Source organism: Pieris napi, chromosome 16 (assembly GCF_905475465.1).
Source record: "Pieris napi chromosome 16, ilPieNapi1.2, whole genome shotgun sequence".
In the NCBI taxonomy this organism is placed as follows: Eukaryota; Metazoa; Arthropoda; class Insecta; order Lepidoptera; family Pieridae; genus Pieris; species Pieris napi.
The window spans coordinates 3,971,341-3,988,480 of NC_062249.1; the positions used below are offsets into that span (position 1 = coordinate 3,971,341).

A 17,140-nucleotide genomic window follows, 5' to 3' on the forward strand; every position below is an offset into this window, starting at 1 on the left:
GCAGGTATAACGAGAGAGAGACGGACCGATCTCCCGTCTCATCTCGAGCGCTGCCAGTCATTCCGTGAATGTATGAAGAAAAATGTAGGTATATCATAGTCGAATAAGTAAACTTGTCATTTTACACCCGAAATTTATCATCAAGTGTGAATAAAACGATAGATGTAATTTAAAATTTGAAAAAAATTGTTATCTTCATTAATTCCTTACTTCCCAAAAACTTATATCACCAATAAGACGTTATCACGTAAACATCTCGATCGTAAACCTACTTTACAAACAACCAATATTTTTTTTTTCAAGTTTTTAATTATTTGAATTTGGAACACGTATCTATATTATTTTAAAAACTTCTTTCGATTTTGCGCCATTTCACATATTTTTTTGTGTTAATTATCAAATTACAATATGGAATGGGGTGTTAATGAAAATAGGATTGTAGGGATCGCCTTGCTCACCCACTTTGAGCAAGGCGATCGAGCCGATGGACCCGTCGGTCATATTCCAGACACTTCAAAAGCTTGGTATCAGCCGTATGTTCGATATCGTACTATGAACAGAAACAACAACACTTCGTCTTTCGAAGACCAGAAAAGATCGGAGCGGCCGCTGTCTGTTAATGCTGTTAAGGCCAGAATTCGTCGAAACCCCATTAGGAAGCAAAAAATCTTATTGCGAGAAATAAGGATTTCCGTTAGGGCTCTGTCGCGTATTATAAAACGAGACCTGAAGCTCGGTGCTTATCGACGATATACAGGACATGCCCTAAACCAATCTTTACAATTTCAGAGAGTCGATCGATACGCGCCTTCTGTCGCGATACGCAGGTGAAAAGCACAAGAAATATTCTCTTTGCCGATGAAAAAATTGTTACGATTGAAGAACACTACAATAAGCAAATTGATAAAGAAAAAGAAAGAAGCCTTTAAAGAAGCTGCTCAAGTGGTCGGAAAGGTACAACGTGGTCATCATGCGTCAGTGATGGTTTGGTGGGGCGTGTCTTATCAAGGGGTCACAAAATTACATTTTTGTGAAAAAGGAGAGCCAAAGCCAGCCAAAGTGTATCAATATACAGTCTTGGATCATGTTGTTAAACCTCTCAGCAATACACTTCCAAAAAATATTCCTTGGTCTTTGGATTAGGATTCTGCACCTAGTCACAAACTACCCAAGCCTGGCTTGAAACCAACGTTTCGACTTTATAAGAGCTGAAGACTGGCTCTCATCTAGCCCAGACCTCAACCCTTTAGACTTCAATTATGGTCAGTTTTTGAGGACATGGCCTGCTCTAAACAACACGGCGACATTAAGTCTCTTTAAAAATCTTTGGAGCAAGCAGTGGCGAAATTTCCCTTGGAAACAGTGCGTAGATCCATAGATTCGTGGACAAACAGATAAAAGGCCTGTATAAAAGCCAAAGGAGGCCATTTCGAATAGAATATTGTTTTTTTTTCTGAGACTTTCATAAGTATGTAGGTATAAATTTTAATAATATTACATTACTTCATTTGCATTTTCATTTGTGACGAACTTATGGCTGGACTAGGTATACTTAGCTACAATTTACTGCACATCAAAATAATAACGCAGGAGTAATCGCAATTAAAGGCTAAAGCACAAAATCAACTGCATTTCAAAATGCACTCTCCTACCACGGTTCTTACATAAAAGTTGTTATCGCGTATTTCAAGCAATTGCCAGTACCATATACATTCCAAAACGGCCTACATTGATGGTTTTTTAGTATGCATTTCAATAGATTCTTGATATGAATCTATCTTTTTAGGCTTTATAATTTTATTATTTTTCCTATCAAATGAATTAGTTGAGTCGATGCTGTAGTCTGGCTTTCCTTTGACACGAGATTTGATATACTTTGCATGGTTTTCGGGCTCTAAACTGTAGGACTGAATCGCAGGGTCTTTCTTCATAGCATGCATATATTTTATCTGTAAAATAATATAACGAAAATAATTTTAAACACCATACATATGCTTTTGTCATCGATAAGTGTATCGATTTATATCGCAATAAGTATACAAGGTAAAGTGGTTTAATCGAACACCAATCAATTAGTGATATACAATTAAATCAGTTTAATTACAAGTACAAAGATATATTAAACTGCATTTAAGTTATAATAGTGATATTAGAGTTTAGACTATCTTACTTTACATGAATTGGGTGTAAGTATATAATTACTAGCTGACCCGGCAAACATTTGTTTGGCCATGTATATTATTTCTAGGAAATATTATTTTAGTTCAAATTCTCTACAATAATAAAAAATAAGAGTTGATCGTAGAGGGGTGAAAGTATCTATTTTTTTATGTTGTATCATAAAAAAAACAAAAAAATTCTAAAGTTTTTTTTTTTTTTGGAGTGGACACCCCTTATCACTTAGGGGGTTGAAAGATAGATAGTAGCCGATTCTCAGACCTACTGAATATGCACATAAAATTTGATAAAAATCGGTCAAGCCGTTTCGGAGGAGTATGGTAACTAACATTGTGACACGAGAATTTTATATATAAGATAAGACATACCCATCTATCGCTTACAATAAGGTATAATTACGTATCTTATCTATCATTTCTGAAATATCATGGAATAATATAAATGCGAAGAGTTGGAAATTTAAAATTATCTATGTATGATAATATAAGGTTTATGTAATGCTAAGTTGCATCTGTTTATTTAATTCTATGACTTGAAAAAAAGCAGCTTAATAGATTATTTTTAATCTGTAATATCTATTTATGGCTGTATTGTGACTAATATAAAATAAATGCTAGTGCAACATTGTGTCGATTTATATTTATAAACTCTGGTTTCCCTTCAAAACGTATAAATCTTTCGCCTTTTTTTTATATTTATAACGAGTCAAGTAGGTCATTAACCTTCTGTGTCTATTTTTTTTTAATTTATTGAATTTTTTAATAGCTTGAATTATTGGACAGAAACCACCATGTCAATTCTATATTATGTGTATTACGTAAAAACTTTGCAACAAAACAGACAATAAAAATATTCAGCAAAAAAACTTACCAATATATCATATTTATCTTCTGTAATAGCGAATTCATGTCTTCCCACTAGATGAAGAGCTATATAACGCTCCAAGAATGGCCAGACGATATAATCAATGTACCCAGGTTTATCTCCAGCCAAATATGTGGTTCCTCTGCCTGCAATATCTTTCTGCAGTATTTCTAGACTTCGATGATAGCTTAGCACTGTTTCTGGCTTTATTGCCTGCGCATTGAATGCTGCTATGTAATATGCAGCTTGAGCCTTAAAATAAAAAAAATCGTATTTGAATGACATTAGTAATGACCGACTCTGTGGTTACATTTGTACCTAAGGTGTGTGATTATTAATTATTATATATATTCCCCTGTATATTAAATTCCATAACATTTTTGTCGTACGGGACTCAAAAACGACTCGCCTCGTTTTTGAATCGTACTAAAAATTATTATAGTTACTACCTATATTCAACTAGGTAGGTAAATTATTGTGCCTTTTAAACGTAAAAAAAATTGACATTTAGTGTAATTGACACTTATATAATTGTCAAAGGATGGACGGGAAAACTGGAAAGGAAGTTTTGGCCACTCTCAGGGTTGAGGAAGGACACTCTCTTAAACATTCGATAGAATTTTCAAGAGAGTGTCATTTTTGATGCCACATGCATTTATCAAAAATGCTCACTCAAATTTTAAAGAATATTAGTCGGACATACACATAATGGTTGCGCGGAAATTCGTGTCCAGAAATGGGGTTAGGGGTTGGTTCCATTGACGTCACACATAACATTTAAATTTAGAACATAAATTGCCAAAGTTTATTCGAATAAAGCTTATTATAATTTTGCCTATCTAGAGATCTATCATAGACTCGCGCAAGAACGCGAATACCTATGCTATGAGCTGAGAGAATTTCTATATATTATACGAATTACTGACCAAAACAGTTATATAGAGGCAATAGAAAAAGAGAACAAAATAGAAAGAAATCAAATATCATTTTACAAATCGCCAAACAGAACAAAATATTTTTTTTCACATATGCACGTCACGCAACGTGATAACACATTAATGTTTATTATGAAAAATGCAAACAAGGATAATGTACCTTTGATAGAGGTAATTCAACATGTTTTATTGTGGTCATAAATATCTCAACTACGGCTTTACGATAAAAATACAATATTAATTAATTATTCACTTTTTAAATAAACCCCTATATACAATTCCTGATTAGTATTTTTATATAGGTAAAAAGTAGGTTTATACAGAAAATAATTGCGGCGCAATTGAAATCATATCAACTGAACAATGTGTTAGCCTAGCCCTCTCTGACGTGCAATTACCATCTTTTGTCTTCTGATATTATATGATATGATATTATATTATATTTGTCGGCAGACATGAGAACTCACTACAAATTTAACTATAATCCCGCGCTGACGGGAAATCGATTAGGTACCTATAAATGTATAAATAGACAATGTACTAATAAGTAAAGTAAAAATGTACTTACGGTAGACAACAGCTCCACAACAACCTTATCTTGTGCTCTTTTGAGGGCCCCTACGGCCTGAAGGGCTGGGTATGGATATCTTTCGTCTATATAGGATGTAATTATTGAACTTTCAAATATGGCTTTGCCTTCTTCATACTCCAGAATTGGTACAGAGCCTATAAACAAATATTTAAGATGATATCGAAAAGCGGAACACAATCGTGGTGGTTTTTTTATGTAACAGGAGGCAAACGAGCAGGAGGCTCATCTGATGATAAGTGATACCGCCCATGGACACTCGCAATGCCAGAAGGCTCGCAAGCACGCTGCCAGCCTTTTAAGAACTGGTACGCTCTACAAACACAAAGGAAAGCATACACTATTATAACTAGGTATATACTAACAATATGAAAATTACAAGTTTAAATTATGAGTCTTTAAAATTCTAGAACAATTAATAAAAGTCTTCATATCAATTTTATTTGTTCCATTTTTTGTATTGTTTTTAAAAATAACTATTTATTTATTTACGACAAAATTAATTTTTGAAACATTACGTAAATGGCAGTTTACTGCAGAGATAACGCTTCGCTGCCGAACAACTCAGTATGGAAATTGAATACCTACTTATTACTTAATCTTTTAATTATTTAGAAGCCCTAAAATATATTGTACCTTTAGGGTTAAACGTAAAAATCCATTCCGGTTTGTTGCTCAGATCTATAAAAACTAAATCATAATCCACTTTCTTTGCGTTTAACATTAGAACGCATCGTTCGGCGTAAGGACAGAACCTCATGGAAAAAAGCCGTGGTTTTCCACTAAATGGTGGTAGGGGATCGCCTGCAAAAAAGAGATACCAACGATATTATATATATTTCTGTGTCGTTTATAGAAATAGGTAGACATCCATTTTTAGTTTATATATCATAAAACTTATTTAAATAATTTCATTTAAATTAGGTCCTTTGATTTTATTAGTTAGAGATATATTATAAATAAATTATTAGTTATATATCTATATATGGTCACGTAACGGTATATTGCTTTATATGCCAGGCTTTGTAACAGGTACATAATGCCTCCATCAAATGGGATGCATGCAGACTTGAATAAAAAAAACAATTAAAAAAAGTGTTACCTTTTTGCAAATGTCTTCCATCGTATTCCATATTTAAAAAAAGAAAACAAGATTTGATTAAAACACTTAAAAAGATAATTGGTTTTATTAATATAAAATATAAGTATTATAGATGGTGAAGAATTCGGTAATAAAATCAGGCAAGGCGTTGTTTGTGATTCAATGTTTCTTAATAACTATTTTAATTGTAATATCTTTGTACTATATACGAAATAAGCTTAATCCCTACTTTTACGCATTTAGTATATCTGGTTTGATATTATCAAATATGATATAAAGATAAAAGTAATATTATTGGACTTTTCCGATTCGTCAGATTTGATTATATACAAAAAATAAGCGCTTAGATAATTAATACTTATCTTGTTCATTATTTATGTAAAAACGTTTATTAGCGACGTGATTAATTACATCGTATATAACTAGCGACTTTCTAGTCGTAATACAAAACAAAAATGTATCATAAAATAAATAATAATTTAAGCGTTATGTATTAGAAAGAAATAAATATAGGTTAATATACAATCAAATTAAGTGTTTGTCGAAGGGTTAAGTGAGTCCTGGCTCCTGTCTTTTTTTTAATTTATTTATTGTTTAAATACATATTACCTTAATACTACATTACCAACAAACCATACCTATATTGTTAAAGAACCTCACGAGCCTTCGAACCCTGGATAGATATTTCTTTCAATTAACATAAAACGACGTTTGCACGTCGATTTTGGTGTTAAGATACGGATATCGTGCCCATATCTTTACGACAAAATCGACAACTGGCTAGCCAACGCTGACCACGCATCGTACTCGTGAATCGGTGCTACTTGTGGTGACTGGTCGATTTAGAATTATTATTTATTTCAACAGCAATTTACTTATATCTTTGCGTGTTGTTCTCACGTCATGTCTTCTACTGATAGAAACTAAACAATTGTTTATGCTTTATAACATGTGTGGAGAAAGGTGTTTGCAGCTATTTAAATTATTTTGTAAAAAAAAACACTTGGCAATTTAAACGAGCGGTGGAGGGCTTCTTGCCAGAACTTGTCCCTTTACGCCCTTGATTTGAGAACTGGCAGTAAATTTAGTTTGACATCACAAGTTTACACATGAATAAATATTTTATTGTGTATCTCATGTTTGTTTATTAGTTTTAAAACTTTAAAATAATAAATAAAAAATAATTAATGTTTTTATAAATATGCGAGAATTAATCTTCCACTGCAACTTCTATACCTACCAGTTTATTACCGCGTTAGCAAATTTAGTCAAGTAAATTGTTAATTTAATTGTTTATACAGTAAGTCTGTGTTTATTACTCTGCATGCCAGGTTAATTCACACATAGCGATAATTTAGATGTGAAATGAAATGGTGGTCATACATCGTCAATGCTTAATTATGCGTGATCTTACAATCCTTCTCAAATACCTACATATAATCTTCCTTATAACTAGCCGCAGTGGACTTTTTCAAAGACTTCATTCTTCAATAGTTTCGTTCGAACATACCTACGGCTACACAAGAACAAATCGTCATGATCGTAGAACAATGTCGGATTTGAAAAAAAAACAATCCACTTTTTATCATATTTGGATACAAAATTGACTAAATATTATGGCTACACTAAAAAAAATTATTCCATGTGTTTTAAATTTCAAATTAATCAGTCGGTAAAGTGACGGATTTGATAGAAACATGTGATGTTTCTAGAAAACTGTGTAATTTAATGTTATTATTTTTATAAACCCTTTTGTTTGCTTGAATGCCAATTTTCTTAATAACAGAATATGAATTAAAAATAGTTATGACCAAAACTAACATGATGATATTATTTTGAAATAGCTGCCCTGTAAAGTTTACTATTTTACCAAAGCAATCGAGTCTTCAAAAAGTATCTAAGTTGAGTATTTTGTTGGTTAGTATGGACTTCTACAATTAGTTCATTTCAATTAAGTTAAGTTTAATAAATACCATGGCCACTATTAAATGAATATCCGTTCGAATTTATTAGTAATGACAAACTCTGTCTTCGAATCGAATTCTGGATTTTTAAAGCTCATAACAGCCCTGCGATTCTGTAAGCAGGGCAGAATATAAACTTCTTTGTATATAAAACGGGCACCTAAGTAAATTTACGTTCTAAAGTCGATTTCAGTTAATTAAATGTAACTTACTAATGCACCAGACAAATAGTCTGACATAGTCTGTATACTTAAAATCGTGTGAATTAATACGCGTGAAGTGAATTCTTGCAAAAACAATAAGAAGTGGTCGGCAATAAAGACAAGAATATTTTTTCACATTTTTAAATTAAATAAAGTTTATTGTCTTTAATTTTTATTTTATAATTTCATTTCTCTTTTATCATTGTAATATTTCCCTTTAAATGTTGTTCACACTTATCATTGATACACTTGCATGTATAGTTTTTGTTTGTCGTGTGTTCTCTGTAAGTGTTTGTATGTGTTTCGCTAGTGTGCCTTTTTAAATAGGAAACTAATAAATAAGGTAAGCCCGATTAGAAAAATAAAAATAAAGCCTTTTGAAGTTACACTTCTTTAGGCGCGTTATGAAAAATTTATGAGTGAAATTTTACGATGCGCGTGTGACACAAAATTATCAGTAATGAAGTTGCCCACGGAAGATGTTACGGCATTGGACATAATTTAAAAACAACATTCGAATAATAATAGAATTTATGTTATACTTAATGTAAGAGAATAATAATAAATATTTATAATGACTCCATTTCCAGTCTTAGATTATTTAATTGTAATTATTTGCTTGCAATCAATAATTATTTTTAATAATGACAAAGAAGTATAACTTCTTACCCGCGTACATAAGTACACGAACCCTTTTTTTGTTGGAGGAAGTGCTTAACATATTAAAACAAAATGTTTAGAAATTGTACTTTATTGCACGAGATTAAAATGTTTACAACTTTAGGAATATGAATTTCTGGAAGCATTTCATTCCTTCTTCTTACGTGGACGGAAGCAGCAGACATCACTAGTGTCCAGCATGTTATTGTCCGGTGTACCCTTTACACGAGATTCGGTGTACTTGGCGTGGGTTTCAGGAGCCAAAGTGTAGGCCTTGATTGGAGGGTCATTCTTCATTGACTCCATATATTTCAACTAAAAAAATGCTTTTATTAGATTTATACTTCTCACCTATAGGTGACGGATAGAAAACAGTTGTAGTGTAGCCAGTAATTCTTACACATTTCCACCTTTTCACCCTACTTATTTTATCAACACTAATATATAATATAACTATATAGAAATATTGTGTCACGTGTTTGAAGTCACACACCGATCCGGCTCGACCAATTTTTATAAAGTTTTTAATATAAATGGTAACTATAAATAAACATAAATAAATGATAACGTAAACCTAGATTTAGGTAGATTACAACAAGTTTTTTTAAATTAATTACATTAAATTAGTAGTTTTAATAAATAAGAGAATATAGAAGATATGGCGCTTATAAACAATTCTAATATCATCATGACAAGGCTTTATTTGAAATATGAAAATCATATAATCTTGAAATTTAAAAGCTATTTACACAATCTTTATCAAATTAAATACGATAGGAGTTTGAGACAAAGTCACTTTACAATAGGCTTAACACACTACAGCCAAAGGAGGTTGTATGAAAATGACATAAGCTCACGCTTTGTTTTTTTGGCGTTAGTGAATCACAACTATCGCCAAGTGAATATATCTCAAACCCCAGTTACGTAAAGCATTAGGGTTCATATTCTTATTCGTATTTCAAGTCACATTGTCGTCTTGACCGTTGGCTATAATATATAATATGTTAAATATCAAACTTCATTCAGAAAAAATATTATTCAAATCAAATCAAATTCATTTATTCATATAGGTAACACAATGTACACTTATGAATGTCAAACGTTTTTTCCCGCAAAAATCGACAATCGCTTTGTACATTCTATAATTGCACAATTTGCATGTAATTGAAAGATGAAATTTCCTTTACAATGTGTATCATAGTTGATATTTTACTCTCCCACACCACAAATCTATTCCAGTATGTAGTTATTGTAGTAACAAAAATCTTTCTAGTTAACTCAAACATTATACTTACTAATGCACCATATTTATCCTCACTAATAGCAAATTCGGGTTTGCCCAAATGAGGAAGTGACAAAAAGCGCTCCAAAAATGGCCAAACAGTATAATCCACCAAGCCAGGTTTATCACCACCTAGGAATGTAGTGCCTCTAGCTTCTACTTCCTTTTGCAAAACTTCAAGACCACGGTGGTATGTCTCTAAAGACTCTGAAGTTAAAGCTTGGGCGTTAAATGCTGCAGTATAATATGCTGAGTGAGCCTGAAATTTTTTTTTTTACATATAATTATTTATATTAAACTAGCTGTGCACTTTTATCTGCGACAGTTTGCTTGTAGTAAGTTCTTACACAACCTTACTCAATAAATAGACTCTACACTATTTTGTATATAATGAATATCACTCACAGATCTGTCTCATTCGATCACTTACTTATAATTATCATGAGATTAATAATTAACACAGTAAGCTAATTTGTTAACAAACACACAAAATTAAAAAAAAAATATCTTTAGCAAATATCTATAAAGTAATTCCTGTCATGGGAAAATGTTAAAGCAAATGGCAAACTGTTGTCATTTGTTTGAATCATTTTTGATATTTCAATAGTTATTCTGCTATTTAAAACAAAGCATTAATGGTATAAAAATCAGCTGTTCTCGGGGTATAGCCAACTCGACTTAGTTTTATATATCTAGATTATTTATTCTTCAAGGCATCGAAAAATAATTCTTTTCTTGAATTTCAAAATCTTTAATAAAATGTTCTTAGAGAAAATACTTGTTTAAAATCCTCTGTATTAAATTGACTTTTTATCAAAGAAGATGTTTACCAATAGAAGTATAGTCAAATAAGATTTGTTATCATTTCATTCAATAAACATAAAATTGATAACACAAACATTTGATATCCATGTGGTAGAAATTGGGAAATATGACTTGTTAATTCATATTATATATTATCTGTCATTGATTAAATACCAAAGGACTACCTAAAATAAGTGATTACGCAAGTCATACTGACAATGTTCCAGAATGATAATAATCCGAGAATGATTTGTTAATAATTGTTTCTTTAGGACAAAGATGTTAAGAGCTGTGTATGTGTATGAGCAAGAGAACACCAATTCTATGAGTGACCCTATCGTGTAAACACAAACAAACATACTTACACTAGATAGAAGCTCTACAACTATCTTGTCCTGTGCCCGTTGCAGCGGGTCTGAAGATTGTAGGGGTGGATCAGGATATTTCTCATCGAGATAGGCATTAATAATGCTGCTGTCAAATATAGCTTTTCCTTCTTCATATTCCAAAATTGGCACTGTACCTAAATCCAAAAATACATTGTGTCTTAAAATCTAAATACTTGTGTTGTTCATAAACTTAAATGTAGTGTTTACATTTATAATAACTACTAATTTAGAGAGAATATAAATCTATACTAGTTTTGTAAAGATGAAAGTTGTATTTTTAAACTCTAAAACTACTGATTGTAAAAAATATACATTATATATAATTACCATTAGAATAATAAAACAGATTATGTTTATTTACAAAATATAAAATAAATGAGGTTATAAAAGATTTACAGCAGTAAATCAATATTAATGCATATTAGTAGCATACACTACTAAATTCTATTCTTACCTTTAGGATTAAAGCTGAAAATCCACTCTGGTTTGTTATCCAGATCAATATGAACTAAATCATACTGTAACTTTTTGGCATTTAAAACCAAGATACTTCGTTCTGCGTAGGGACAAAATCTCATAGCAAATAACCGTAATTTGCCATTGTACGGTGGCAAGGCATCTCCTGTGTAAGCAAAAAGTATGTATATTGTAATAATAGTAATGTATTAAGTATAAAATATTAAATTTAGTGTATAAGTACGAAAGTTTTCCGTAAAGGAAAAACAGAGGAATATTTTATCCGTATATTCATAACATTATTTAACTTAAAGTTAAATTAAATTATATTGTAAAACAATGTTACCTTTCTTTAAGTGTTTCTCCGACATTGTGTAACAAAGAATATTATTAATAAAATATTTAGAAGTACTCTTGCAATCGAGTGAATTAAATTTTTTAAGGAAAGATTATTTTTAATTTTTAATCAGACAAATTTCATACATTCAAAATGTAGAATCAAGAGTCAAGACTGATTGCAGAGTGCACTGTGCAGACTGACTCTATGGAACGTAATATTAACCTCTACAGTCTATACACGTTCTTCGCTTTGCCGTTTTGTAATTTGTAATCTTTCGATCTTTAATTTAAGTATATCACACACAAATTTATAGATAAGCTTACTAAAAATAATTATTTAAGTGATGCCGCAATACCTATATTATATATATTATGAAATACAGAGAAAAGGATAAAGAATTTATAATATGTCGACTATAGTAGATTAATATATTGTGTAACGGTTAAAATATTTTTGTTAATAAAAGTTAACAAAAATACCATTTGTTTCATGACCATTTCATTTTTTTGTCAAGAAATGAAATGGTCAATTTTAGTCGAGTTTTCTAATAAATAATTTATAGTGAAACCAAGTACAGATTAGTTTATTATTAAAGTCGTTATTTTGGGCCCCCCGTAGTCGTCCCTATGTCCGGGTCTGATTGCATTGTGTCCCAGTAGATCAAGCATTGCTAACCTATATAAATGGTATGGAAATGTAAAAGGCCTAAAGCCGGCTCCAGACTCTCACGGGGCGCCTCGTCGAGGTCCTCATCACAAATATGGGCGATTTGAGACTTGCGAGAACGTGCGAGCCAACACTCTTGCTTTACTTACTTAGTTGCTCACTACATCTACCATAAGATCACGTACATGATTGGAGTGACTGTGTTAGCTACTTAATGTGCTTACCTATATTATAATGCCTTGCGTTTATATCTCAAATATAAATAAAACATAATATCATGCCGGTATAAGTATAATTTAATTTAAGCGTTTTCTTTCTCAGTTGTCCTCTAAAAGTCAGCATTAATGTTTTTAACTTCTATATTTAATTATATTTTTATTAATGGACAAAATTCTATTAAAAAAATCATGAAAACGCGCGCGTCCTTACAGAATACAGTGCAGTAGTTAACGTGCACAAGCACGACGAGAGTGTAGTTGATGCTTTCGCCTCGCCCGCTCGTGTCCTTTGACTCGTGTGACGTGTCGCAAGGACCTACACAAAGTAGAATCCTGCCGACACCTATAGTTATTACCTAAAGAATTACGAGAATTTCATGGCCAAAAATTGGCTTTGATGTAGTACTACTGAATGAAGTCGGGATCGCACATTTTAACTCGAGTTTAGGGTTTTGTTGGTTGCGGAACGTTGAGTTAATTTATGGCATTTATACTTGCACTGTTATTTTTATTGCGGGTTTTAAATTCTTAGTCAATTGAAACATTGACTAAGAATTGCTTCTATTCCATTGCCTTTATTCTAGCATATTTCAAATCGCACAAATGTTACCACAGAATCTCCCGACTTTTGGGGCTATTACCGGATAAGAAGCACTAGTATTACTATAAAACCTCACATCTAGAAACATAAAATAACAAAAAACTAATTGCACACCGTTAAGAGGCAAACACAGCATGCTTTAAATGTGCCTAATAACTATTATTAACTAACAAATTAAAGAGAAATATCTTACTATACCAGTGAGCAACATAAATAATTTGTCCTTTTTTTAAAGCTGTTAGTCGTACTTAATATGTAATCTGTTTCTTATGCTTAGAAGGACAATAATCTTAGTCCATGTATTTTATTCTGAATTTAATAAATACATCTGTGGTCTGAAAATGAAATGCGAATGTCATACAAATATTGACACTTAAAAGTTATTTTAAAACTGTAAACAAACTGAAAATTATTTTATAGTTTATATTGTTTTTAAGAAACGACAGCAAATGAAAACGTAACTGTTGGTCTGTTTTTAAAATGGGAGAGTCCTATTTCAATTTAAAACGCCAACTAGAAGAGCTTGGTTATAATAACACATTACCGGTAGATGCAGTTAATTTAGTAGAATGTTTATTAGGTGACTTATTACAGACGACTCGAAGTTTACAGCATTATATGAATATTTCCAAAGAAGCATTGTTACAGCGTGATTCATTGTTAACACAATTGGAACCTTATAAATGTGACAATACTAAACTTATTCAAGAAAACAATCAACTACATCATGATATTATTAATAAGAAAGAGGAACATTTAAAATCAATGCGAGAAAGTCAAAAAAAATTGAAGTCTCTAACAGAGGAGCTGATTAAAAAGGAAAACTTGATAAGCAAATTACAACATGATGTAAGAGATTTAAGTTTAAGAGGATTATGCACTGAAACATTTAGTAGCCGTAATCGCAGTAAAAGAAAAGATGCTGGAGATAATGCTGTCTATAAAAGTTGTATTTGCAACAATAAAAATATTAATTTAGATAAAGAAAATATGACAGAAACATTTAGCACTATTCAGTCACTACAAGAAAAAATAGACTCATACAATGATGAAATAATCCTTCTTAAAAATCAAGTGGAACATAGAGATAATGAAATCATTAGACTAAAATTACTTCTGGAGGGTGGTAGACCCATTGCTGCTATTACAAAAGATTTTTGTAGTGATAAACCAGAAAACAGAATTCTACATTTAAACAAACAAGTTAAAGAATTAGATGTTTGTAATGAATTGTTAAAAAAGGAACTCGAAAAGAGCCTTGAGAAACAACATGAAGCAATGCAGCGAGCTTTAGATCTAGCTGATAAAAACAAAGCCCTCAAAGATGAATTAAAAAATATGGATTTGTTGGCATTAAAAGTAGAAGATGATTGTAATAAGAGACTTGTAGACTTAACTAATGAAATTACTTTTCTACAGACAAAAGTTGACAACTTAAATACCAAAAATTTTATTTTAGAGAGAGACTTAACAAGCTTTCAGAAAAAAGATTCATTGAAATACACAAAACATATGAGTGAAAATGAAGAAACCATATTGCAGAAAGAAATAACAGATTTAATGGATTTAAATAGAAGTTTACAGGACAAAATATTGTCCTTATCTAAAACTAATAAATTGCACCAAGACAAACTTGTTAAAAATAATAGTGATAGTCCAAAATGTCTATCTAAAGGTGAGTTCCAAAAGATACTGGAAGATGAAAGAAGGAAATATGAGAAATATATTAAAGATGTACAAGAAAAGCTCAATGAAACTATAAACTTATTCAACTGCCAATTGAAAGATGAAAAAACTTCTAGTCTTCAATCAAATAATGCTTTTATAAAAGACTTACATAGCAAACTATGTGAAAGTGAACAAAAAATTTTGATGTTGAAGAAAGAGAATGATGATCTTAAAAAAGTTAAACTCCTGCAAGAAGATGGTAATAAAAATAATTTCAAAGATATAATTAAACATTTAAATTTAGAAAATACTGAACTATCCAAAGAGAACATATTATTGAGCCAACAACTAAGCCAGTACAAAGCTAGCAAAACCGAAGGCTTTGAAAACAATAATTACTTGAGTGAGGAAAACAGCAGGTTACAGAATAAGATTGCTGGACTGACAAAAGACATTGATGAATCAAGAAAGGAAACTCATAAATATAAAGCCCTATATAAAGAGTTATTAGATTCTTGTGATAAACTTAAAAGAGATTTAATTTTTAAGCAAAAACAATTAGAACAAATACAAGAAGAAAATTGTTCTTATAAAATGACTAATAGAACAGGCAAAGCATCAAGTGATAGACTTAGAGAAGAGTATTTCACTTTGAAAGAGCAGGTAAAAAAACTACAAAGTGAATTAATTAAAGAAAAAACTTTAGCTAGTCAAATAAAAAACATACAGATGGAAACTGAAAGGAGCACAACTGAATCACAAAATGAATTATTAAGCACTCAAAAAAAACTTAGTATAGCAAAAGATACAATTGAAAGCTTAGAGAAGAAATGTAAAGACTATCAAGCAGAGTTGTGTGTGCTTAAGAATGATAAATCAAACCTAATTGAAAACATAAGATTATTTGATAAAGAACGTGATAAACTTGTAATTGAGCTGGACCAAAAGGCAGAAAATACAAATATGTTGGAGCAAAAGTTAAAATCACAATTATATGACATTAGTAAATTAGAAAATGAACTTTCAGACTATAAGCGTAAGTTAAACATGAATAAAGTTGCAGAGCATAAAATAGCTGATTTTGAATCACAAATAGCATTCTTGAATGGTGAGATTCTGAGATTAACTCAACAGTTTGATACAGCTGTGATAGAAAATAAACATATGCAAAATAGTTTAGCTGATGCAAATGGAGCTCTTAAGCTTACTAGAATTGAATTAGAAAAATCAAGGAAAGAAGTTGATGATTTGAAACAACAATTGCAGCATTATGTTGCTGAAATTAGAAGAATTGAAGAATTACTGTCCCATAAAGAGGCAGAACGTTCAGATATGCTAGAACATTTTGCCAGCCTATCTGTTGAAGCAAATATTTTAGAAAATACCAATCATTCCCTTGAGAGCGAGTCGGCCTCAAAATCCATTAAATTGCAATCATATATTTCAAAAATACAAGGTCTAGAAGAAAAAGTAATTGACAAGGATAGAGAGATTGATAGCCAATCAGCTTGCATTACCTCTTTAAAATGTAAAATTAGTTCTTTACAACAAGAACTGAAATTGGTTAGTGAAGAAAAATCTGTTTTAGAACAAAATGTAGAATACCTAAAGAAAATGTGTCATAATTTAAAGAGTGATCAAAAAAATATAAGGATGGATAATGTAGATTCTGAATTGAAGCTTTATGAAAATAGAATTAAAAGTTTATCTAATGCTAAATGTAAACTGGAATCTGAAAAAAAAGTGTTAGCTGAAAAAGTATTAACCACTGAGAATTTATTATCTAACGCAAGAAGAGAAATTATAGAATTAAAACTAACTTTACAAGATGCCACTTCTGAAACAAAATCATTGCAAGAGCGTGTCAGTATATTTAGTAGAAGGGAGTCGGATATTAATGAGGTAATTTTTTTTATTTATTTAAAAGACAATATAACTTCTCTAGTTATAAATTAATTATGTAATTTTTTTTAATTATTTTGGTTTCAGAATCCTTTCCAAAGAGAAGAGTTAGCACTACCTCTTGTGCTGGATGATACTCTACATGAAAATAGTAATGAGGATGACGACAGTGCACACTTTGATGACATTCAAAATAAATATTGCACTAGACATGGAAGCACATTATAGTTAAAACTTCATAATTTAAATATATGTTATTAGAAATTATGTTCTATACCTTTATCTTTTTTAAATCCAATATAAAATAAGAATGATTCTG

At 30.9% G+C, this 17,140-nt stretch overlaps 3 protein-coding genes across 3 annotated transcripts; 1 reads left to right on the forward strand and 2 right to left on the reverse strand.

Moving 5' to 3' along the window:
* Positions 1–340: 340 nt before the first annotated feature.
* Positions 341–6,033, reverse strand: LOC125057331 (pyrimidodiazepine synthase-like). The gene is made up of 5 exons (XM_047660975.1): positions 5,669–6,033; positions 5,203–5,370; positions 4,546–4,703; positions 3,049–3,294; positions 341–1,949 (listed from the first exon to the last, which is right to left on the reverse strand). Exons 1-5 carry the CDS (start codon positions 5,697–5,699, stop codon positions 1,725–1,727), a joined length of 828 nt encoding a protein of 275 aa, XP_047516931.1. The 5' UTR covers positions 5,700–6,033; the 3' UTR covers positions 341–1,724.
* Positions 6,034–8,570: 2,537 nt separating this feature from the next.
* On the reverse strand, positions 8,571–11,965 carry LOC125057332 (pyrimidodiazepine synthase-like). Its single transcript, XM_047660976.1, has 5 exons — positions 11,773–11,965; positions 11,425–11,592; positions 10,947–11,104; positions 9,791–10,036; positions 8,571–8,810 (listed from the first exon to the last, which is right to left on the reverse strand). The coding sequence occupies exons 1-5, from the start codon at positions 11,795–11,797 to the stop codon at positions 8,643–8,645; spliced, it is 765 nt and encodes a 254-aa protein (XP_047516932.1). The 5' UTR covers positions 11,798–11,965; the 3' UTR covers positions 8,571–8,642.
* Positions 11,966–13,458: 1,493 nt separating this feature from the next.
* Positions 13,459–17,088, forward strand: LOC125057251 (centrosomal protein of 135 kDa). Its single transcript, XM_047660829.1, has 2 exons — positions 13,459–16,821; positions 16,909–17,088. The coding sequence occupies exons 1-2, from the start codon at positions 13,732–13,734 to the stop codon at positions 17,047–17,049; spliced, it is 3,231 nt and encodes a 1,076-aa protein (XP_047516785.1). The 5' UTR covers positions 13,459–13,731; the 3' UTR covers positions 17,050–17,088.
* The last annotated feature ends 52 nt before the right edge of the window (positions 17,089–17,140 follow it).

What these genes read in the sequence shown, in the direction of transcription:
- LOC125057332 (XM_047660976.1), bottom strand. Translation starts at nt 11,797, where the DNA reads ATGTCGGAGAAACACTTAAAGAAAG. An exon ending in GGAGAAACACTTAAAGAAAG is followed by an intron (nt 11,593 to 11,772) that starts GTAACATTGTTT and finishes TTGCTTACACAG; the next exon opens with GAGATGCCTTGCCACCGTAC. An exon ending in AGGATAAATATGGTGCATTA is followed by an intron (nt 8,811 to 9,790) that starts GTAAGTATAATG and finishes GCATTTTTTTAG; the next exon opens with TTGAAATATATGGAGTCAAT.
- LOC125057251 (XM_047660829.1), top strand. Translation starts at nt 13,732, where the DNA reads ATGGGAGAGTCCTATTTCAATTTAAAACGCCAACTAGAAGAGCTTGGT. An exon ending in GGGAGTCGGATATTAATGAG is followed by an intron (nt 16,822 to 16,908) that starts GTAATTTTTTTT and finishes TTTTGGTTTCAG; the next exon opens with AATCCTTTCCAAAGAGAAGA.
- LOC125057331 (XM_047660975.1), bottom strand. Translation starts at nt 5,699, where the DNA reads ATGGAATACGATGGAAGACATTTGCAAAAAG. An exon ending in TTGTGGAGCTGTTGTCTACC is followed by an intron (nt 3,295 to 4,545) that starts GTAAGTACATTT and finishes TTTTATTTTAAG; the next exon opens with GCTCAAGCTGCATATTACAT. An exon ending in AAGATAAATATGATATATTG is followed by an intron (nt 1,950 to 3,048) that starts GTAAGTTTTTTT and finishes ATTATTTTACAG; the next exon opens with ATAAAATATATGCATGCTAT.